This window comes from Xyrauchen texanus, chromosome 11, assembly GCF_025860055.1.
Source record: "Xyrauchen texanus isolate HMW12.3.18 chromosome 11, RBS_HiC_50CHRs, whole genome shotgun sequence".
NCBI lineage: Eukaryota > Metazoa > Chordata > Actinopteri > Cypriniformes > Catostomidae > Xyrauchen > Xyrauchen texanus.
This window is the reverse complement of record NC_068286.1, coordinates 15241404-15260302: the sequence shown is the minus strand read 5'-3', so window position 1 is coordinate 15260302 and position 18899 is coordinate 15241404. Positions and strand designations below refer to the sequence as shown.

The window sequence follows — 18899 nt, the reverse complement described above, 5'->3', positions numbered from 1 at the left end:
ACAATGACCCTAAGCACACCGCTAAAATAACAAAGGAGTGGCTTCACAACAACTCCGTGACTGTTCTTGAATGGCCCAGCCAGAGCCCTGACTTAAACCCAATTGAGCATCTCTGGAGAGACCTGAAAATGGCTGTCCACCAACGTTTACCATCCAACCTGACAGAACTGGAGAGGATCTGCAAGGAGGAATGGCAGAGGATACCCAAATCCAGATGTGAAAAACTTGTTGCATCTTTCCCAAAAAGACTCATGGCTGTATTAGATCAAAAGGGTGCTTCTACTAAATACTGAAAAAAGGGTCTGAATACTTAGGACCATGTGATATTTCAGTTTTTCTTTTTTAATAAATATGCAAAAACTTCAACAATTCTGTGTTCTTCTGTCAATATGGGGTGCTGTATGTACAATCATGAGGAAGAAAAATGAACTTAAATGATTTTAGCAAATGGCTGCAATATAACAAAGAGTGAAAAATTTAAGGGGGTCTGAATACTTTCCGTACCCACTGTAAATGAAGAATTCTCATTGGTTTGTTAGATTTTGAAGAGGTTGCGTACACAAATTAGGGATGCACCGATACCACTTTTTCTCTTCCGATTCCGATATCTACAATTTCCGTAATCAGTTTAGAATATCTATACCTCACTGAATGATGCTAATTATATGTAATGAAACACAAACCCTAACTTCATTATTTCAATATAATGTACAAATTATTAAGAAAAACATTATTGCTAGCTAGTCTACTGGATAATGCTGCAGCAAAATAGCAGTAATTCCAGTCTAAATATTCAGTTGAAAAGAAGGCATTTTTTTTGCAAAAAAAATTCAACTTGTCTCTGGACTTTAAAGGATTCAGATATCTTTTTGTTCAATTTAGTTGTAAGATATCAGTTCACTTTTCATTCACAGTTATTTTTTGGAACACTTAAACTTAAATATTGTTATAATTTGTAAGCAAATAATAATAATAATAATAATAATAATAATAATAATATATTATTATTATTATTATTGACTTTTTAAATTTGAAATACAAAAGTAATATATTTCAATCATGCACCTTTAACTTTAAAACTCTCTGGCTTTTATTTTGACAATCTGAACTCTCAAGGAAATCCTGTATGTGTCTGTTTGTTAGCAAGTTTACAGTAGTTTCATTTTCTTCTTATTCAAATTCTGGTAAAATGCACCTCCAGCGCCATTCTAAATGCATATTATAAGTGAACCGAACTATTGAGTATCTACATCTGATATGTTGTTTGTGAGTAGCGCTCATATATTGCACAATGCGTGAAGGCCAAAAAGTGTGTGTGTGTGTGTAAATAGAGCAATGCCATTCAATGACGAACTGGCACTGCACGTGCCTATTATATACAGGGTTGGGGAGTAATGGAATACATATAACGGGAATATGTATTTAAAATACAAAATATAAGTAACTGTATTCCACTACAGTTACAATTTAAATAATTCGTAATTAGAATACAGTTACATTCAAGAACGTATTTTGATTACTGAAGAGATTACTTTGCATTTTATTGTCATTTGTTTCATTGAATATTTAGTCCTTTCAGATGAAAAACATTTATACATATAAATGATGCGATCCAAAGTGCATTTTAACAGCGGTGAAACACTTTCTTATGATGTGTTACATTCATTGAAGTAAGTTTGTAGCAGAAGAAATAGAAATAAACCTTGCATAAATTGTCAGCTTTACGCTAAGCTATAATGCTATTTCTAGCCATTTTACATGCACATACCAGGCACAATCATATTTTTTATCAAGAAAATTCACGTCAGATCATAATTTCTTTTTCTAGTAAAACCTTTGATATTAGGGCAAAAATCATATTCTTTATGATAATTGTTGTATTGTTTTCCTGTAAAAATATCTAAAAATCAAAGATCAATTTGATTTCTTGTTTTTGAAACAACACTGCATAAGATATTTTGGTTTTTCAGAGAATGTATTTTTAACATGTGTATATTGTCTTACTGTACTGGCAGACTTTTATAGTCAAAACAAGTGAAAAAATCTACCAGTGCTGAAGAAGTAATCCAAAGTATTTAGAATACATTACTGACCTTGAGTAATCTAACGAAATACATTACAAATTACATTTTACAGCATGCATTCTGTAATCTGTAGTGGAATATATTTCAAAAGTAACCCTCCCAACCTGATATATAACCCTGATTATATATTTACTTATTAAACACAGCCTTTTGTGACTGACAGAGCTACTGCATGTCTTCAAGTGGCTTTGAATAAAATGTACGAGTCATATGTACTACTTCAATGGTGTTTTTATGTTTTTTTTTTATGTAATTTTTGGAGCTTGACAGGAACGAACATGACTAACACACAGTATCAGATTTGGATTGGGCTCGTGGGACCGATACCCAATCCGTCTAAAAACGTCTGTTTCGGAGCCGATACCGATCCATTTGTGGCTGGTTCCCTTTCTGGTTCACTTAAAACCTACTATATGCAAAACCACCATAAGAGATTCAAATCTGTTTCTGCGCCACCCAGCACAGAGACTGGCTATACACTTGTCATTGCAAGTTCATGCATACATTTGATGAAGCAGATTTCTTTAGTATCGGATACTTCTGGAACACTGTATTGATCCAAATGCATGTTCTTGTCTACGGGTCCCTCTTTTTTATGTCTATTAAATCGTTTGACAGTTGTTTTATTGTTTGTCTTTGCATTCAAAAACGTTACACAAGCACAAATTGCCCTGTGTTTTATACCTAATTAAATGGTATATTGCATTCAACATTGTGTGACCTGAAGAGTTAAGGGTTAAAGTTATTTCCTCATCCCCAATATTAGGATACAAAGCAATATTGTTCATTATTCTACTTTGTCTAATTCTGCTGACTTTAAGACTGATCTTCGGGGCCTGGGTAGCTCAGCGAGTATCGCTGAGTACCACCCCTGGAGTTAAAAGTTCGAATCCAGGGTGTGCTGAGTGACTCAAGCCAGGTCTCCTAAGCAACCAAATTGGCCCGGTTGCTAGGGAGGGTAGAGTCACATGGGGTAACCTCCTCGTGGTCACAATAATGTGTGGTTTTCATTCTTGGTGGAGCGCATGGTCAGCTGTGCATGGATGCCGCAGAGAATAGTGTGGGCCTCCACACGCTACATCTCCGCGGTAACACTCAACAAGCCACTTGAAAGATGCGCGAATAGACGTTTCAGACACGGAGGCAACGGAGAACTGTATTTAGGCAGATAGTTGCAAGTAAACAAGATATCATCACATTTGACAAATGAATCGCAGTTGATGCACACAGTTGTAATACACACCCTAAAAAGGGATTTAGTCAGAATAAGAAGATTAAATATGAATAATTAGTTTAGTGCATTACCGTTTTTGTCTAGCTGGCAGAGCAGAAAAGGGATTTTTGAGAGTCCTGGTCTGTTCACTAATAGTGCTTGTCGTAATGTTGTGCAGTGTTTTGGAGTGTCGTTTATATTGAAATGCTCCCTCACCTGATGGGTGCACTTCAGTGGTCACGTTCACATGGCTATGAAATGATGCACAACGTATAGTGCGCGTTAAAGACATATTTCATTTCAGATGACTGTACGCACTGTTCCGCGAGTCCACCTAATTACCATCTTGACACTACTTCACTTCCATTTTAAACCAACCATGATCTGCCAGGTGGCATTGAATGCCCACCTCCGACTTTGGAGCTGGCCAATCATAGTGACAATTTTGGGGTGGCACCTGGGATGGCTAATGGAGCTAACTTTTAGACAGCACTTATTTCAGTAAGTGCTGAACATCTATGATTATGCGGGCCAAATCAAAGGTCGTCACAGGCTAACTTTGGCCCACTGGCCCTAGTTTGGACACCTCAGGGTTAGATGGATCGATCAGACGTTTCTTGGTGCAAAGGGCAATGGCATGTTTACCTATTTAAAGGTAAACAGCTGCTAATACTACATCGAATTATAGTCCTTGCCAGGAATATACTTTAAAGTCTGTTGTTGTTAATGCTTGAGGACTTGCTATTGGCTGTTGTCATTGCATAATTAATGAGGTACAGTGCTGTGCAGGTTATAGGGACTGTTTGGGGGTGTTGTAAATTAACATTTAAAAGGTATTGTGGGTTAAAGTTATGTTTTAAGTTCTATATAATGTTAATTATGTTGTTTTATGTTATGACATGGGTTTATTTGTTACCTTGGGAGAGATTACTGTTCCTTAGAATTATGTGTGATACTGTTTGAGACAATGATACATCATAAAGCATTTTGGAGCTTTGAGTAAAATTAATCAATTATTATGGTTCACGATTCAGCTTGTTGAAGTGCTTTACATGTCACATACTGGTGGCATCTGCTAGTGAAATCACACTACTTGGGCAGTGTGAATCAGGCTTTGAAGCATTGATTCAAAACAAGTGATTTGTTAGTATTTAGAAGCTTTACAAAATTAGCAAACGTCTATTGTTTGCATTTGCTGAAGCCTGATCTAAAGCATGCAATCTATGCAATTCTTGATTCTGCAAATCAAACAATGCAATTCTTACTAGCAAAATTTATAATTTCTGACATCAATAATTGCATTGTTACTAATGCAAATGTCCATTCCTGATATCGACCATTAAGTAAAAATATAACTTGTAAAAATGCTAATTTTTTTTATATTTTAGCTTAAAAGTATCATTTATTAACTTGCCAACCATAGGGAATGCATGATGGAATGTTATTTCAGCAGGCTAATGGGTTAATATGCTAACCGCAAACACAAAGAGAAACGTTTAATTAGACCATTTGCTGCTTTGGTTATATCATGTGATATGTCGTATCAGTTACAGCTCACATAACATTAACTGATTTGAATACATTAAACTGATGAATTGTGCTCCGTTGCCCACACCTCCTCCATACACATGTCAATAGCTACCAACCATAAACCCATTGACACCTTTCAAACTAAAATAGGTACTGGTAGAAGCATTGCCAAATGAACTGAAAAACACAAGCAAAGAGCCTTGAGGTTTTAACTGCAATGGAAAAAGTAGAGTAAAAAATGGGGCTTTTCCACTGCACGGTACAACTCGACTCAACACGACTCTGCTCGCTTTTTTAGGGTTTTCCACTGTGGATAGTACCTGGTACCTGATACTTTTCTAGTACAACCTCGGTCGAGGTTCCATGTGAGCCGTGCCGATACTAAATGTGATGTAAAAATCCCGCAGATCACTGATTGGTCAGGGAGATTCGTCACTATCAGCGTCATCTGGATTTCAAACACACGACATCAACCCGCTAGTTTTAAAGTTAGTAATAGCGATAACAGTATAATTTGTTCACGAGACGAGATGGCTGTGCACAAAACCACGCCGTGGTCAATAAACGAGGTGCAGACGGTCTACTCGTTAGCAATGAGCGAAACGATAAAGTCTCTCAGGAAGTTTATCAGCTGTTGGGCGCACGCGGCTACCACCGAACCTACCAGTGGAGGGAAAAGTTAAAAAACGTAAAAGTGACTACAGAACTATCAAGGAAAATTGGAAGTGGTTCGACCAAATGGACGCTATCTACACTGGCGTGCAATGGGAGGGAGAGTGCCTTGGACTGGCATTGATCCACGATGGAGGATGGTATGTATTGTTATGTTAACTCTATTCTCTGCTTGAAAGCTTCACTTTATTTAGTTGACCAGCTACTGGAAGCTTGCTTCTAAAACAACCAGGCCAATTTAACTGTTACACTTGTGTAAAATCACCATGCAACAACTATGAGCTAGTAGCTAACAGCTAGCTGTTGTGTTGTTGTTTTGGTCAGTTTGTGTCATGTTTAAGATGATGTCATGGCAGTAGAGGTGGCGCAACTATGACAATCAGTCTATAATCCCACCCACGTTAAGGTGGCACTAAACTGCAATGGAAATGCAAGCTCAGAAAAGCAAAGTGAGTAGAGTGGAGGCGAGTCGAACCGAAACGTGCAGTGGAAAAGTGCCAATAGACTTGGTTTGCGACAAGATTCAGTGACTCATGGACAGTAAGATTATGGCTGTTGTCTTTTTTGTTGCACATGATGAGAACAGAGACTTAGGCAGCCTTTCATGGCGGTAAATATAGTCCTGTCAAATCCTTCAGCATCACTGTGGAGACAGTAAGTAGTATAGGAGTGACAGTCCTTTACAAAAATAACTATAACACTCTTTGCTCTTGGTTTCCTAATTCATTAACATACTGCTAGGCTATTAATACTTCACATGTTTTCAACTCTCTGGCCATTTACCTTGCCTAAATTTAAAAAAAAAAAAAAAAAGGCTATATATATATATGCTTTTTCAATTTAAAGAAAAATAGTTGATGTTGCACTGTCAATGTTGTGGTACACGTGGAGCACAAAGTCGTTATTAAACATACTATGTGTTAAGGGGCTTGAGGTGTACATGTATCTTAATAACATACACTGGTTATGGGTAACATACACTGATGGCCAAAGGTTTGGAATAATGTACAGAAATTGGTACTTTTATTCACCAAAGTGGCATTCAACTGATCACAATGTATAGTCAGGATATTAATAACATAAAACATTATTATTACAATTTGACAAAAATGTTCAGAACTTCTTAAACTACTTCAAAGAGTTCTCATCAAAAATCCTCCACATGCAGCAATGACAGCTTTACAGATCTTTGGCATTCTAGCTGTCAGTTTGTCCAGATACTCAGATGACATTTCACCCCACGCTTCTTGTAGCACTTGCCATTGATGTGGCTGTCTTCTCAGGCAATTCTCACGCACCTTACAGTCTAGCTGATCACACAAAAGCTCAATGGGGTTAAGATCCATAACACTCAGATTTTCCAATTATCAGTTGTCCAATGTCAAGAGATAAATGGCGGCAATGGTGTTACACCGTAATCTGCTATATAATTTCAGGGGAAACTTTCAACGGTGGAAAAACAGACTTTTAAATATTACATTTTGTAAATGCAATGACTGGAATTATTCGGTTGAAGGGGGTACCAGACTGTGAATCCTATACAAAATAGTTAAATACATGTTTACACATTATCTTCCACAGCTGACAAGCAATGAAAGTAGCTACGTGATTAGCTATAAGGTCGTTGTCACAGAGATTAAAAGATGGACATTCTTTTTTTTACTTTCCAGCATTGCATCTCACCAACTATGTCACAACGTAGCATGAAATCAACACTCAACAGACACAATCCACCACCGCACCGTTGTCTGCTGAGCTGCAAAAAGATGCTCTGATGTTTACCTTTCAATCTGCTACATTACTTACTGCACTGACAAACTATAGCTGGCTTACAGCAAACGGATATGATAAACAGGAGTGACATAGTTGTCAGGGACAGGGTTCACGTTATATTAGTTATATTGAAAACGGAAAATTATGGGGTTATTTTTTATCAACTTTCCATTGTATTTCACAAACTAGTTAAAAACTTAGAGAAAACAGCGTCGGAGTGTGCTCTGCTGGACAAACTACATTATGAGACCAATTCTAAAGCATTGTTTTCTGCATTATATGTTCTGAAAAAAAGTTTTCATATCTGCGCATATTGGTAAACATATATGGCGATAAGATATATCAGTGAAAGGCTAATATCGGTTCATAATATCAGGTCGGGCACAAGTCTATTTCTATAAGGCGATTGACTCTTTTACGTGTAAGGCGGGACTGCCTTTTATACATCAGTTGGCCGTTCCAATTTCTCGCATTCATTTTAATATAAGTGGCCCATCCCTGCTAAATTGTCTCAGGCTGTATATTGTATAGTAAGCTAGATTCATTCATATCTAGCGATTTTCTGAACCTCTATACAGCATCTGAACTTAATACTTAATATATTTTTTAGTCTGAAAACTTCCAATTAGCTTACGCTCTTACACTTATAGAATCATGTAACATCTCTTGTTAACTGGAAGACCTTAAGAGTGGATGAAAAAAGACTTGCATTGTCAGTTTTAACTTTTTTTAGATCTCATGAAGTTTTTTGCATTGCTGATACCGGTCAAATTGTTCCACAAATGCCCTACCTGACATTAGGGTAAACAGCCACTGAACAAATTCAAAGCCGCTCACTCTCCAAAATCAACGAGACAGCTGACACGCTCACTAATTGCACTATGACTATGTGGTTTGTCACCGTGTGTTGCCCAGTGGCATGGCCATATTTCCAATTGAATTCACTTGTAGAGCAGACATGCACTGAATTTTGCTAATGGCAGTGTGAGGGACACAACCTCTGTGTGGCAGAAGCCAATCAGCTCATGGCTGTCAAACTGTAATGAGGTATGGCACTGGCTAACAGGTACATGCTCCAGAGGAGGTAATTATCTCTCTGTATGCATCTCAATGTGAACTTGGCAGTCTCCAAATACTTTTTATTTGTCTGGTTAAAGTTCTTTAATATTGGGTTTACCTCTAAAGTTACATATAGGCTAAAACGAAGCAACTCTTGTTGTGGAAGACAAATTGTCAATAGGTTTGACATGTTACTGGGTATTTAATACAAAATAAAATAATAATAATAAATTGGTTGTGCATATTGGTTAAAAGACAAATTAACAAAAATAATCGAATTTGGTTTGTCACAACAAACAATACTGATAAAACTCCCACCTGATCTCATGACAAGTTGTAATAATAGTATGAGATGGCAGAATGGTAAGAAAGTGTTGGCTCACACAAAATACATGACTTTTACTTCCAGAGAGAAAAAACATAAAAAATTAACAATGTTATTTAGATGGGGGGACTGGGTAGTTCAGCAAGTACTGACACTGAGTACCACCCCTGCAGTCGTGAGTTCGAATCCTGGGTGTGCTGAGTGACTCCAGCCAGTTCTCCTAAGCAACCAAATTGGCCCAGTTGCTAGGGAGGGTAGAGACACATGGGGTAACCTCCTCATGGTCGCTATAATGTGTGGTTCTCGGTCTCCGTGTGGTGTGTGGTGAGTTGTGAGTGGAAACTGCAGATAATAGCGTGGGCCTCCACATGCACTACATCTCCGTGGTAAAGTGCTCAACACGCCACATGATAAGATGCATGGAGGCAAGTGAGATTCGTCCTCCGCCACCCAGATTGAGGTGAGTCACTATGCCACCATGAGGACTTAGAGCGAATTGGGAATTGGGCATTCCAAATTGGGGAGGAAAAAAAAAATGTTATTTAGATTTTTCCTAAGTTTAACCCTTTACCCAAACATAAACATTAAATAAATAGGAGTAAATCTTTTGTGTAACACAAAAGAAAACTTTGAGGTTTGGTACCAGACAAGGAAGGCATATTAAGCCGGCTCCACACTAGCCTATATTTCTGGTGATTTTCAGGTGTGAGCTTAATTTACATAATTGTGGCCAGTCAGTGAGATACGTAGCACTCATTAGCATCTGCCAGCAGGAGGTTGTTAATCAATGGCTATGTTTACATGCACCCACATAATGCAATTACGGCAATACTGCGATTAAGCTGTTGCTCATGTAAACAGAATACCGTGAGGTGCTCCCCCACTGCAGAATCTACAGCCCTACAGCAAAACAAAACATATTTTCTTGAGTGGTGAATGTCTGGTTGGAGTCTGAATTGAATGTTGGTGATATAAAAAGTCCATACACCACAAAATAATGTCCAGGAAACACGTCTTTCAAATGAGTTTGTTCTCATGGGTGGAACACACTCATCCAGTGCGTGTATTCCATTTCACAAACAAATTACTCTTATGAACCGATTCCTTTTAGTGAATCAAACAGACAGAGCAACCAATGCAGTCCAAAAAAAAAAAAAATGACTCTTATGAACTGATTCTTTTTAGTGAATCAAAACAGACAGCGCATTCAGTGTAGTTGAAAATTACTCTTATGAACTGGTTCTTTTAATAATGAATTAAAAAAGACTCACAAACTGACTAACTGATTTTTGTATTTAAAGATACATAATTGCTACAAGATGTTTGTTTTTTTATAAATATTAGTATATAAAAAAGAATTAAACATCACATCTCTCAGCAAATTATCAGAGTAATGGCAAGTATCATGTAAGCAGGGTTGAAAAGGTTTACCTAAATCATGTAAGCATCTTAATTTTATCAACTATTTATACCTTATACTCTGATTATTGCAATAATGTCAGGACTCCCTGCTGAGTTAATGGCTTCTAAAACTGAAAAATCCCATCAAGCTTGAAAAATTTGTTCTGTTGTTCTGTTCTCCTGTTCTCCAACAATGCATCACACAATGGTGGTAAAGCAGTTAGTTGCGTCCAGTACTGCCACTTCCTACATGGATATTACGCAGTCTGGATAGGGCACCAACTCCCTAGGGGGCACCAGAAAGTCCACCGGCTGCCCTTACTTGAACATTATACGTTATTCAAGGACCCGGTAGCAGTCGCGGAACTCAGGCGCTCGCACTGCGCCTCACTGCAACTTTTTCTCCTACACTAAAATTATTAATGAAATCAGAAAGTGGAGGCACAACAGTTTGTTTTTATTGAACGTAATTTCTTCACTCACTGAAAGCTGCATATGGATATATGCTTTCTACGGCAAGCCTCAAAGGGGATAAATACAAAAGTTACTTCATGAATCACATCCTAACTTACACTTTTACAATTGTTTATGCTCATGCAGTACTCCTGTTGTTCTTTCTGCAAACTAGTAAGAGGATCAGAGAGAGAGAGAGTTGCGGTGAGTTGATGTCTGCCTCCCCTCCACCATTTAGTATTGGGAAGTGTGTCCTACCTCCGACTGGAGATCTCAGCAAATCTGTCTGCATGTGTGACACTCCTTGCCAAAATCGAGTTGTTTCTAGTCTGCTACTGTGGCGCCAGCTTTATAGGTTATTGACATACATCAGTCATTTGCATTGCATTGAATATGGAATTAGTAAATGTTTTCACTGACGTTAACTTTCTTAAAGTATTTGATAGGAGGCTGGCTAAAATGTGATGCCTGTATTGTATTGATTCAAATTTGATTGTTTGGTCTCTACAGAAATAAAAGTAATATGTTTTCATATGAGGCAAGTTAAACAAGCACCAACAGTTAAAGCTGAAGCCCTTTCAACTTCAACCTAACAGATCATGTGACTTATGCTCTACTAGTGCACTACAGCAAAGAGAGTATACTTTCGGTGTCCAATATGAGTGTCCCATTGCCCCCCGACCCCCCTCTTCCCCACTTCTCCCTCAAGTTCTTCCACTTGGCAGGAAGCCTTTCACATGCCGCCCATCACCCTAAAAAAAAACTTCTTAGTTCCCTGCATAGCGCACTCCAACAGCTGAACATTTAACAAATACCCTGAATAACACAGCTTCAAGGTACGACAAATGAATTAACCAGTTCACGATTATGGTAAAATGTTATTTGTGTTGTGACATGGCTGAGGTTGTAAGGAAAATTTATACAAAATGGACTGTTAGAGCCACTGAAGCTACAGAACAGCTGCAGGTGGAATTGACAGAAAGGCAGCTGGTGGGTTTCACTGGTGCTAACGCAACGTCTCATACTGGACCATATCACACATTACCACAAGTCTGTGTGTGGGTGTGTGGGTGCACAAAATGAATGTGTTTAACTGATTCTGTAAGTATGGGGGAGTGAGAACGTGAGAGGGGGGTATACTGGGAGAGCGAGAGATAGAGAGAGAGATTGGGTTATCTGATTTTCACATTTATTACTGGCAAACACCTCTGAGCTACTTCTACTAAAAACACTTAAGTCTCAGCGAAAAAGATAGAGGAGACAACTTTGCAGCAGAATACTTAATCATTCGATCCCTATCATTGAATAAAACACAGTAACCTAGCAACAACGAAAAATGAATCTCAAAAATATGAAGGACAAATCCATTCAATTCAGCAATTTATCAATTAAAAGAATAATACCAAATAACAGAACCAAACAAAGAACAATAACATGAACTTACAGTAGCCGCATCTTGTCCCACCCTCAAAGACAAATCCATTAGGAACGGCGCCATAGCGCCTTAAGTCAGAGAGCTTCCATTGGCTAATGACAGTTGGAGGGAGGTCTCTGGCAATAACAAGCATGTTGTTGCACAAATGCAGTGAGGCAGGGCCACTTTCTAGTTTGGTGCCAGGCTGGACGTTGACGTTGAACCTGTGGACTGAAAGAGAGCTGAGTTTAAAATGAGATTTGGTAATCAGACAGCATTACTTTAAAACTACTGGTAGTTTATTTCTGAAATCAACACAAAGCAGTTGTTCGTGACACGTTCTGAAAATGCCTATTTTGTTCTACTAAGAAGAATTAAAAGCATTATCAAACTGGAAACTGATAATAAATATATTTCAACTACAGCAAACCACAGCAAGTGTAAAGAATTATGGTGGATTTGTTTAATTGTAGCTGCAGTTTTATTTGTCAGTTTCAGTTTTTAAGGCTAATAAGCACAAGAAATTTTAGAGCAAGCTATTTGAGGTTCAGTTCATCATTTATGCGCCTGATAAACAAACACAGACGTGACTATAGACTCCAAATCATTAGAAACACTACCTTAACTTATCATAATTAAGACAAGTAATCAATATTGTCCATGCAGGCATAATTAATGATGCAGTTTGCCTGCAGCAGTGTGTGTGTACAGGATGTATCTGTATGCGTGTCTTGCTTCATTAATGAGATTAATGTTTTTCATGACTCGTATTACACTATTATTGTTACACATAATACTCAGACACACAAAAAATATTTTCATCAAATGATGAAACCTTTTATAATGCAAGACTTGTTGATTATACACACACACACTTTCTAATTCCCTTCTCTGGCCAACCAAGCATATGTAATCTACAGTCACTGACTCATTGATCATGAACAGTCTGAGGGGAGTTTGTTCAGAGTGGTTTGTAAATGCAGTTTAGCGGGAAACTGATAAGATCAGCAGAGCAGAATGAGACATTACCATCTCGCTCCAACAGACTCGATCTATCATCGTTCAGATTGCCTTAGCGCAAGACAAATACACAAACATGAGGCTGAAATCAAGGAGGCATCGGAGCAGAGACGACATATGGCATAGAGAATCATCAGTATAACGACTGCCAGGTTCATTTTAGTTAAAAAGAAACCAAGAAAAACATTGAGTTGTTTTCTTGAAAGGAAAATGATGGAAATGTCTGAAAAATCTTTCAAGACAATTTACTTTTCACTCAATATGTCAGCTGGATGAACAGAATCGAAAACTTTTATTTGAAATGGCTTCTGAGCCAACACCATGATCACATTTTGCTTTCAGATACTTTTGAATGTTTTTTTTTTAGTATGTGTTACTTTGCCGAGCACATGTTCTTTGAAAACTTATGAGATCTTATGACATATCACACAACACAGGGTCCCATTTATAACTCGGCTGCTTTCCCAATGGGCATGCTTCACAGCTCTAAACTCCGCCAAGCATTCAAGGTTGTGACTTGAGACAGGTTACACAAACTAACAAAGATGATTTCATATGTGACATAAATTAATAGAATGTGTGCAAATAAAAGTGTGAGCCGCTTGTTTTCGAAAATCTCTGGGATTAATACACCCGGTAGCTGCCTTGACCCAAATAGTGCCCTAGATGAGATCAGACTTGAGAGCCCTCCACTTCCGCCATTATCTATGTACTGACCAATTGGATGACCACTTATTTTAATTATTTGGTGCAGACAGATAGTAGCCAAAGTGAGAAGGAACTGAGAAATATGGGACAGTTGATTTTTTACATTGGTGTTTATAAATGGGTATAGTTTATAGTATATGTGTTTTTCCCACTGTACTACCAGAAATGTTGAATTATTTCCACTGTGTTGACGTTGTTGGGCTCCATCCTATGACATTTCATATCCGGTCTGTTTACGTACATGCAAACTCCTCAAAACACGGTTAGAATGCTGCTTATGCATTTACAGTATATGGCCACAATAAACTGTGTTCTTTGAAATAAACATGTGTGTTAAACAGCTTTTTTCTTAATCCCGTAAGGAAATCAACTACTGTCACTCACTCGACTTGTGTTGAATGTAGTGACACAAGGGGTCTTTCTTGAGAGCCTCACGTACCTCTGAACTTGAGAAAAGGTCCCGCCCCCGGACATACGGGTATATAGGGAAGCGGGCATGCATCTGTTAGTCCGATTTTTTTTATCGGAGCCACTTACCTCTGTTGGCAATGCACTGCTGTTGGATCTACGGTGCATTACCAGCGGCTTTTTCCCTCTCCGCATACTGTGCAGTCCACGCCCCTGGGTGCTTCGACAGCGTTTCTGTCTAAACGAGTGTTTTAAGAGTTTAATTTTCACTCACAAAAGAGCAATACACAGCAGGCGTTGAACGTCCTTTTCAGGACGTGTCTTTTTACAGATGCCTTTCCGAATCTGAGTAATTCCTGGATGCTGTCGATATCTCTCCAAGAATGACGGTCATAGATGCTGCCTCGTGTGCCTGGGTATCGATCAAACAGAGGCAGCGTTTGTGGATGGTTCATATACTCACTGCGAGAACATGACCATGGCAGCATTGCGGTCGCGGCTTTCATTTCTCAAAGTGAATGCCACTTCAGCCTCACACCTCACAGCCATCCTGCATTCTCCCTCGAGCCCCCGGAATTGGATGATGATGATGCCCGCCCAGTCTGATGTTGACGCGCAGATGGCAGACATTCCGTGAGCGTGGGCTTGGACTGGAACCCCCAACCAACCCCCCAATGGTACCTTTCTTCCCAGAGGTGCATGACGAGTTGACGAGGCCGTGAAGTGCACCTTTTACCGCCCGGAACCAGCTTCCTCACTCATAAGCTCTCACTACCCTTGATGCCGAGAGCAGCCTCTTCGGCGACACAGTCGATGACTTCACCCTGAAGTTTTCGCCGGTAAAGAGGCAGATGGAAGCTATTTCTCACATCATGCCGGAGGACGGAGGGCCCGCCGAGAGCGTCCCCCTGCGTCCAAACAACAAGCAGCTCAACCTCAACCCAGGCCCAGCTCTCAGCCCCAGCTTCGAGCGCCCCGCAGGTGGCGTACACCTACCCGTCTCCAGGACCCCCTCTAGGACCCGGAAAGCTCCTAAGCGCTCCTGAGATGGGAGACCTGGGCAGTCAGATGTTTGCTCCGGAGCTGGCATCATGACCACTCCCAATTCGCTAGGCTCCCGCCTCGTTTCAGTGGTATTTGCTCCATCTTGATGTGCAGCAAAAACGGCAGCACCTTACGGGCAGAGATTACAACTCTGCTACTCAAGGACGTGATAGAGCCGAGATTAAGAAGGATTTCTACAGCACTTACTTTATCATACCCAAAAAAGGTGGTGGGTTGCAGCCAATCTTGGACTTGCAAGTTCTCAACCGGGCTTTACACAAACTCCCGTTCAAAATGCTCATGCAGAAACAGAATTTGAACATCTCCAACCTGCGTTCGGCATCAAGGTTGGTTCACGCCGGTAGCCCTGAAGGACACGCATTTTCACATCTCCATCTTGCCTCGACACCAACCCTTCCTATGGTTCACGTTCGACGGCCAGGCATACCAGTACAAGGTCCTCCCCTTCGGCCTGTCCCTGTCCCCTTGCGTCGTCACGAAGGTCACGGAGGCAGCCTTCGCTCCGTTAAGGGAAGTGGGCATCCGCATGCTCAACTACCTCGACGACTGGCTCATTCTAGCTCACTCTCAGGAGTTACTATACACTCACAGGGACCAGGTGCTCAGGCACCTCAGCCGTCTAGGGCTTCATGTCAACTGGGAAAAGAGCAAGCTCGCCCCCGTTCAGAGCATCTCTTTTCTCGGCATGAAGTTAGACACAGTCTTAATGACAGCACGTCTCACGAACGAGCATGCGCAGTCAGTGCTCAGGTGCCTCGCACTCTTCGAGCCCGGCACAGCGGTTCCTCGAAAACAGTTCCAGAGGCTGCTGGGGCATATGGCATTCTCGGCCATGGTCGCGCTGCTCGGGTTGATGCATATGAAACCACTTCAGCACTGGCTTCAGACTCAATTCCCAAGATAGGCATGGTGCTATGGCACATAACTTGTGTTAATCACCCCTTCCTACCGTCAGACTTTCAACCCTTGGACAGACATCTGTTTTCTGCAGACTGGAGTCCCCCTACAGCAGGAGTCCCCCACCACAGACGCCTCTCAACGGGGTTGGGGTGCAGAATGCAACGGGCAAGCAGCTGCTGGCTCCTGGATAGGGCCCCAGCTGCGTTGGCACATCAACTGCCTAGAGTTGCTGGCTGTATTCCTTGCCCTGCGGAGGTTTCTCCCACTGATTCGGGGCAAGCACGTCTTGATCGGCCCAGACAGCACTGTGACGGTAGCGTACATAAATCACCAAGGCGCCGTGCACTCTCGTCGTGACTCAGGTTGCTGCATGCCACTCATATCCCCGGAAACCTCAACAAGACAGCGGACGCGCCTCCATCAGGGTAACAGTAACTATGACGTTCTTGTTTACATAATTGCCCACTCTGGTACTCCCTGACTGAGGCCCCTCTCGGGACAGACACGTTGCCACACAGCTGGCCCCGGGGGCTGCGCAAGTACGCATTTCCCCCAGTGAGCCTTCTTGCACTGGTGCTGTGCAAGATCAGGCAAGCACGACTTTTGGGCCTTCAGAGACCCCCCTTCGAGCCACTTGACTCAGTTGAGCCCAAGGCCCTCTCCTTGAAGATGGCCCTCCTGATAGCACTTGCTTCCATTAAGAGGGTTGGGAACCTGCATGCGTTCTCTGTCAGCGACACTTGCCTGGAGTTCGGTCCGGCAGATACTCACGTCATCCTAAGACAGCAACCCGGCTACGTGCCCAAGGTTCCTACGACCCCCTTCAGGGATCAGGTCATAAACCTGCAAGCGCTACCCTGGGAGGAGTCAGACCCAGCCTTTTCGTTGCTGTGTCCTGTATGTGCTTTGCGTATATATTTGGACCGCACGCAGAGCTTTAGATGTTCTGAGCAGCACTTTGTCTGCTTCGGTGGACAGCGGAAAGGGAACGCCGTCTCCAAACAGAGGTTAGCCCACTGGGTCATTGACACTATCTCTCTGGCCTACCAGACCCAGGCCATGCCCGCCCCCTTGCCGGTTCGAGCACACTCGACGAGAAGTGTGGCATCCTCGTGGGCACTAGCCAACGGCACCTCCTTAGCAGACATCTGCAGAGCAGCAGGCTGGGCAACACCCAACTCCTTTGCGAGATTCTACAATCTCAGGGTTGAGTCAGTCTCGTCCTGTGTTTTGTCAGGTCCGAGCCAGTAGAACTCGGTAATATGGAACAGCCGACCGGGTGTTCACCAAGTTGATCCAGTGCGCTTTCTCTCCCAGGTTAGCCAATAAGCAATCAGTTAATTTCAATGGGGGCCGAGATTAACGGTGAGCAGGCACTGTCCAGTGAAAAGCAATAGAGAAGTGGAGTGTGCATCTTAGAGCTGTGTGCTAAAAATTCTCAAATAAATATAAAACTTCTTGCAAAAAAAGAAAACAAAATGACTGAATAGAAATGAATTACTGCAAACTTGCAAAGCACATCTTTTGGCTTTAATTTTTAGCATGTTTTCTTTTGACGTGGTAAACAGATTGTTTGTATTACAAACAGATTGAGTGATATCATTGCAAGACACAGTTTGCAGACATTTTTCTGCACTGTGTTGGATTTTGTGAATCAGCACCACGTCACACCTGTTTTAATAACAAGCTCCTTTTCATTTTCTTGCCGTTATGTCGATTATATCAGCAATAATTCATCAAATAATGGAGAAGTTCAGATGTCCGCTGTCGTTAAGCACACTTTCGGAGCCTTAAAGGGATCTGTCTGGATCACAGTAACTCTGTAGAGTGTGTCAGATCATGGTGGTCTTCTGCATCCTCCGCTATAGGCTATAAGGCTTTGAATCGCCCACAAATTTATTTTTAACATTAACTTATAAAACTTTAAAGATACCTACTGTGAGCTCAGAGATTGTTAATCCGTGGTCGGATTAATATGCTTCTGTTGAAGCCATCCGTCTGTGTTATTTCAACCACATTGTTTAAAAATCATGTTTAATAGATTCACTCCTGGTGAACAACTACAGTACCCGTGGTACAGCAGTGAAAGATCCACCAATCAGAGAATCGTGGCCAAGAAAGTCAGCGAAATAAGACCGGAAGCAACCACCCACCTCAACGATGCACTCTGAATTACGCAATGCAATTATATTTGTGTATATCAGAATATTTCACAATAAACATAAACAATATTGTTTCTACACTTATAATCAACCATCTAAAATTAATGGTTTTATATATTTCCATAGTTTTATATTCGATCATGTCATTTGCAGTGCTTCGTGGGACTGTAAATCATGCCCTTGTGAAAGATGGTAACTACACAGTGTTGTACCTTTGACTTTTTGTCGGATTTTCAAATACTTTTTGCCTTAAAATAAATTCTGTAATGTTGTGAATTCCCTTGGAGCTGGTTGGTTTGGTTCATGCTTTACCACTCTTTAATGGAGGGTTTTTTTAAAAAGTCTATGGAAGAAATGAATGGGAAAAATACTTTGTTGAGCTCTATTGGGCATTAAACCAGTGCATGCAAATAACTGGGCATTTACCGGTCGCAATTCATTCCACCCTCAGTCTCACTTGAAGCCCTGCCCACTGATAAATACACTCATGATGTGCACATGGATTTTCACATATCACGATATACGAGATACAGCAAAATCTCTATAGATTGGCATATTATATTGTCGCCACCAAGGACGGATTAAGGACTAAGAGGCCCATGGGCCGGTACAACATGGAGGCCCCATGACGTGTCACGTGACTACATTCACTTTTATGCGATACAGGACGATTGCCAGAATTGGTTGGATTTTTCAAATTAGCAGAAGAAAA

General features: G+C 40.8%; 1 protein-coding gene across 1 annotated transcript in view; it reads right to left on the bottom strand.

The window, feature by feature from the left end:
• LOC127651262 (protein Dok-7-like) overlaps positions 1 to 18899 on the bottom strand; it is a 48015-nt gene that overhangs the window by 22458 nt on the left and 6658 nt on the right. The window contains 1 exon segment of the mRNA XM_052137013.1: positions 11955 to 12155. Within this exon segment, the coding sequence (XP_051992973.1) occupies positions 11955 to 12155 (201 nt within the window).